This window comes from Carassius auratus, chromosome 42 (genome assembly GCF_003368295.1).
Source record: "Carassius auratus strain Wakin chromosome 42, ASM336829v1, whole genome shotgun sequence".
Taxonomy (NCBI): Eukaryota; Metazoa; Chordata; class Actinopteri; order Cypriniformes; family Cyprinidae; genus Carassius; species Carassius auratus.
The window spans coordinates 5,635,001-5,641,000 of NC_039284.1; the positions used below are offsets into that span (position 1 = coordinate 5,635,001).

At 38.4% G+C, this 6,000-nt stretch overlaps 1 protein-coding gene across 3 annotated transcripts in view; it reads left to right on the forward strand.

Annotated features, from left to right (window-relative positions):
* LOC113060478 (ribosomal protein S6 kinase alpha-5-like) overlaps positions 1-5,469 on the forward strand; it is a 28,435-nt gene extending 22,966 nt beyond the window's left edge. For 2 of the 3 annotated variants that reach the window (XM_026229407.1, XM_026229409.1), the window contains 3 exons: positions 1,013-1,172; positions 1,268-1,431; positions 1,687-5,469. In XM_026229407.1, coding sequence (XP_026085192.1) covers positions 1,013-1,172; positions 1,268-1,431; positions 1,687-1,974 — 612 coding nt within the window. In that variant the 3' untranslated portion in view covers positions 1,975-5,469. Of the gene's footprint in view, positions 1-720; positions 979-1,012; positions 1,173-1,267; positions 1,432-1,686 lie in introns of those variants that run through there. The other variant, XM_026229408.1, reaches the window with a different exon arrangement.
* The last annotated feature ends 531 nt before the right edge of the window (positions 5,470-6,000 follow it).

Below are 6,000 nucleotides of genomic sequence, written 5' to 3' on the forward strand. Positions count from 1 at the left end.
ACATATGGAAAACACTACATCTGTACAGCACACAATGACTGTTTAACTCCCATAATGTCCTGTGAGAGCAAATAAGTCTTACGGCACAGTTTGAATGTATTGATGAGGACACAACGAACTGTGGCTATTTTATGAACTCAGGGCACCAACAGAGAAGGCACAATTATCTTTAAGCAATAAGAACCACGTGTGAGTAAAGAGCAGCTAGTTGGCATATTTAAGAGACCTATAGGTGTGATGGAAACTGCAGAGATCAGAGTAACAAGGTTTCAATACATCTACAGCTTTCAAAGCATTACAAAACTGTATAGTCCAGTATAGAAGAAATATAATCCCTCTTGCTGGTAACAGTCAGAGGCTCATTGATTGTTCAGGACAATAAAGGACATATTTCAGTTTGACAAAAGCTCTAATCCAGAAGAATCAACTCTTCAAAACCGCTTTAATATGCTCGTTAAATTTAAGGGGTTAATCCAGGCATGGACAAACTCTTGTCTTAGAGGGCCACTGTCCTACAGAGTTAAACTCCAACCCTAATCAAACACAACTGAACAAGCTAATCTGTCTTCCGGATTGCTTTATCAAGGTTGGAGCTAAACTCTGCAAGACAGCGGCCCTCCAGGACCGAGTTTGCCCATTTTTGGGTTAATCACTTATCAAGCTGTTGGTTGATAGATGATGATGATGATGTGTAATTTAGATTTTATATTTTCTTTCTAGGGTGATAACTGTAACATTCTATCCAGGGACTACAGATGAAAAATATCCTTTGGCTAATTTTTGCACGTTTACAGTAGTGTTTATTAATGTGCATTGTCCAATTTTGATTTTGTGCTGACTTTAAAGCAAAATGTACAGCTCTGTGTCATTAGCATAACAGTGAAGGTAAATGTCATGTTTTTTTTTTTTTAATAAGAACTAGAAGTATATTTGAAGAAAAGAAATTGGTCCTAAAATAGAACCTTGAGGTACCCTGGATTAAGGTGCTCTTGTGCGCTTTGTTTTGTTGTAGTACACCATGCTATCTGGCCAGGTCCCATTTCAGTGCCAAGGGAAGAGTCTAATGCACACCAGTGCAGACGAGATTATGAGGAAGATCAAACAAGGAGACTTCTCTTTTGAAGGTGAAGCCTGGAGGAATGTGTCCAGTCATGCTAAGGATCTGATACAAGGTGAGACACCGCTGAAGACGTTTAGAGACCAATTTGCAGTGTTTTAACCAGGAATACATCTGTTAAAACTAAAATGTGTCTGTCACATGGTTCAGAGCTTTTGACGGTGGACCCTGACAAACGGATAAAGATGTGTGGCCTACGCTATAATGCCTGGCTGCAGGATGACAGTCAGCTCTCATCCAACCCTCTTATGACTCCTGACATCCTGGGATCTTCTACCAGATCAGTGCACACCTGTGTCAAAGCCACCTTCAATGTAAGAAAGTGAAAAAAAAAACTGGGATAGATAATACTAAAAAATAATACTGTAATATTTCATTTAGTAAAAAAAAAAATAATCATTTTATTTTACATGATATTTATTATCATTATTATTATACATTTATTATCAATATTATTATTCATTATATATTAAGCTTTCTGTTGCTGTAATATTGGCAAACATTGATGTGGTCACCAATGTTTAGTTCATCTCTAGTTTTATTGGGTAATACTTTTATGTTTTCCCCAGGCCTTTAATAAGTGTAAGCGGGAAGGCTTCCGACTCCAGACGGTTGACAAGGCTCCTTTGGCCAAACGCAGGAAGATGAAGAAGACCAGCACCAGCACAGACACCCGCAGTAGCTCCAGCGAGAGCACACACTCATCATCCTCTTCCTCCCAGTCTCAGGATAAGACGTCACCAGGCGGAGAGACGGCCATTATCCCCCAGGCCTCCGTGAGCACACCTCTCACTCTGGGCCCTGACGATGAGCCCTCTCAGGGCGAACCCCAACCTGCCTTCACCTTTGCAGACTGAACCTGTCTGAGAAAAAAAACAACAGGATAAGTTACGTAATTTTCCCACCATCTTTCTCCTCATGCTCTGGCAAGGCCATACAACTCCAGAATTTGCATGCAGGGAGCAACTCAAATCCATCACTAGCAATAGATGCACACCATGAGCACTGAAGTCAGAGCTTGAGTGAACTTCTGGTTCATGTCCCGCATGGCTAAAACTAACTGCATCCAGTCCAGTGTCTCAAACCGGAGGGAGAACTTCACTTTGAGGAGCAACTAATCCTTCCACTGATGGAGAAAGGAAAGTCTGCTTCTGCAGTGTCTTGACTGACCAGGCACTTTGCTTCTGGCAAAAAAATGAAAGGGATATGTATTTTAAAAGTATAGAAATATAATTTATTTAAGAGGAAATTTATTGTTATTATACAGACTTCTCTTAAATTTGGTTTATAATAGAATTCAGTATATGAAAAAAAATTGTCAAATATGACAGCTCCATTTGTACTGGAAGCTTTGTGGTTCATATAATTATCTAACTTCAATCTTTGACTTCTTCCAACAGATTTTACTGAAGTAGCAACAGTTAGGTTTGATAGTTTCCGTGTGAGCATTTCATTATAAAACACTTGTTAATTAACCTTGACAAGGTAAAAAAGACGTATGTTTCATATTTACACGTTATTTGAATTTTCTGTTGAGATCCTTTCCTCAGGTTATTTATTTTGTTTTTTTTTAAACTTGAACTCATTTGTTAAGAGTTGAAGACAAAGCCAGTGGCTAAATGTGCGGTCACATTTACCTTTGCTCTAAGAATTTTTGTGGGTGAAATCTAGTTATTTCACTGGGAATCTGCACTATTTTGCATAGGAGCAAAAGATTTCCCCATGCAGATTTTGCATCAGGTTCAGTTTTTTCACACAGATCTGATACATTGACCAACAAGAAGATGCTTGCTTTGAAAGTGACTTCTGCGTGAGCATTGCTTTGTGACTGGACAATGGAAGTCAATGGAATTTTTGGTTTATTTGTGAAATTTAGCTAATGAGACCGTGTCTTAAATGAGAGAACGCTAGAGGTGTTGCTTTGGATGTTGTTTTACTCTGAGACTTCGTCATTCAAGGTTTTGTAAGTTTAAACCGGGATTGAATCTGCTTAAAGTCAAGATGAAATCAAAATTGACTCATTTAAATTTTTAGTGCACCAGATTCATTTGTAAACTATGCACAAACCAAATTGTCCTCTTCATTGACTTTCATTTTTCAGTGGCATTACTTAGGCCTCTCAGGCAATTGGATAATGCTACCCAGTAGCTAAATAGCTCATATTCAATCTGTTTTACATTCAGTATAATGCTGCTTACTTTTCATGATCCAATCAGTTTCTGATTGATAGACTCATGTCCTGTCCTAAAAAAAATTCTTGTTATCCTGTTTCATATGAGAATGCCTCACATGAGAGGAGGAAATGGGTTTTGATTCTTGCTGACTTTAAGCACCTGCAAAACCTAATGACACGCTTATCTCACAGAAGATAACCATGACTGCAGGGCCACATTTTAGCCTGAAATGAAATGATACGGCAGCTAAAAGACATCTGTGGTTTCCTGTTTGACGGTGGCATGTTGTTTTTTTGGCCCTGTGTTTGATGAATGATGCTTTAAGACGTGCTGCGGCAGAGTCTGTGGTGTTCAAAACGAAGTGCTTGCATTTTTTTTCTTCTTAGCATTATCTGTTTCACAAGCCTTGGAGGTTTAGTGACACTGAGGTGCAGTGTTGCAGAACTCAAGTCGGAGTCCAAGACCGTATTTTCAGGAGCATTTGGACTCTAGATTTGTCTGGACTTGAGTACCACACTCTTGAAAATAAAAAGGAAAATAAAAATCTCTTTCTCTCCATTCTATGGCAGCAATGCCATAGATGAACCATTTTGGATTCTCCAAAGAAACTTTCAGTGAACAGTTGCTAAAATAACAACTCTGAACAACCTTTTCCCATTATAAACAAATGCACAATGCAAAGGTCCCATGGTTAAAGGTTCCTCAATGAACCGTCGATGCCAATAAAGAACCTTTAATTTTAAGAGTGTACAACACTGCTGAGCTGATTATCTTCTGTGTTTTCCAGCTTGGTGATGGCATTTTTACAGTCGTCATTCATATCTTGCAAGCACTACAGAACTACTTGAAAGGCACTTGAACTCTACATTGCTATGCAAAAGTTATTTTCTTCCTTTCTTCTTCGGTTTCTGTTGGTATCCTGCAAGGTCTTTATGCATTAGGAAATAGTGAGTATAAGCAGTGCCTCATCGGGGCAAACATAACTGCCATTTTTAGGGACAGACGCAAGGCTCTGGTCTCGAAGTAAATCATGCATTCCACTTCCTGTGCACTAATCAACGAGACATCCCATCATTGAGCTTTTAAATGGCGAGGGCTGGATTGGGAGCCAGCGGTGGGTACGCATGCTCAAACACACACAAACTGGTGCTCCTGGCCACTCGAACCCAGGCAGAGGACAAGAGCAATAAGAACAGCAGGAGCTAGGCTCACTTTCATGTGGCTGAAAGCCGCTGCGTTCGGCCTCTTCCCCATCACTGTTGCCCCTGAAGCTCCCTCATTACTGCCGCCTCCTTTTGTTTGGGTGTATTAATAGAACAGAGAGAACTCTCTTCTGGGAGTGAGGCTTTATTAGATGGTTTGCCTCGCTGCTGTTTGTCCCACTGGCTCCCTGATTCTACGCACAAACATGGAGCTTGTTGTAAGGTTTGCTAAGTTTTTAGGGTTTTTCCTCTTGTTTTAGCTGTTAAGAGATTAAGGGCCAGGCGTGGGTTTTCGTTTAGCGTTAACAGAAGCATAGTGAGCGTCAGCCCTTAAACTGAATGCTCTCCATTGATCTGTGCACTCCGTTATTGTCGCCCTATTTTAGTGCTTGTAAATTGTGTTGTCTGCTTGTGAAATGTAAGCGAGGGCCCTCGTGCGCATGTATCCATGATAGCGCCGGGTGTGGATGGCTCATCTGTTTGTGGAGGTGGGCTGATTAGCCTTTTTAAGATCCACCTTGTTTTTATAGGGGTTGTGGATTTGAAGTTGGAGAGTTAATGGGATGGTTCACCCAAAAGTCTGTCGCTTACTCACTCTCAAGTCTCTAGTTTATTGGGCATAAAAGATGTTTTGAAGAATGTTGATGAATGTTGAGCAGCCATTGACTTCCACAGTATGGAAAAACCGTCTACCGCCGTCAACTGTTTTTTTAAAAACATTCTTTAAAACCTTGTCTTTTCTGTTCAACGGAAGAAATAAACTTTGTAACAAGAATTTAGATTTTTGGCTGAACTATCCCTTTAATTTTCGTAATGTAATATAAATGGATTTGTTTAATTGCATGGAAACTTGTTCCCTTTCTGTTTCATGTGATCTTCAGTAGAATTGCCTTGTTTTAGAGGTGGTTATGCTTTAGATGTTAAAGTCAAACTTTGAAAGTTCAAAAGTGTCATTTGACACTTAAAAAAAAAAAAAGCAAGCAGCCTGTAATTGTTGCATTGATTTAAAAAAGTGGCTAGGGTTAGTTGATAAATAACAAGATTTTAGGTTCAAATGTAATTTGTGTATGTACTGTATATCAGTGGTTCTCAATCAGGCAGCTTCAGAAAAATTCCAAGGGGGCCTCAAGATAACGTATTATTAAAACACTACAAACCAAGCATTAAAATAAACCAAAAAATAAAATTATAAATCTGAATATTTTTTATTTTAATGGGGAACCAGGGTTTCCATTGTCTTCAAAAACCTGAATATTAGGTATCCTAATTTTAGATTTTAGTTCTAGATGAGGAATATTTACATAAATTCTAATTATTTTATCAGATAAAAATTGTATATATATATATATATATATATATATATATATATATATATATATATATATATATATATATATATATATATATATATATATGAATATGAACATCTGGATAGGCCTTTTTGTGGATATTTGGGGGTCTTGGAGTCAAAAATCTTGAGAACCACTGTATTATATTATATATTAAT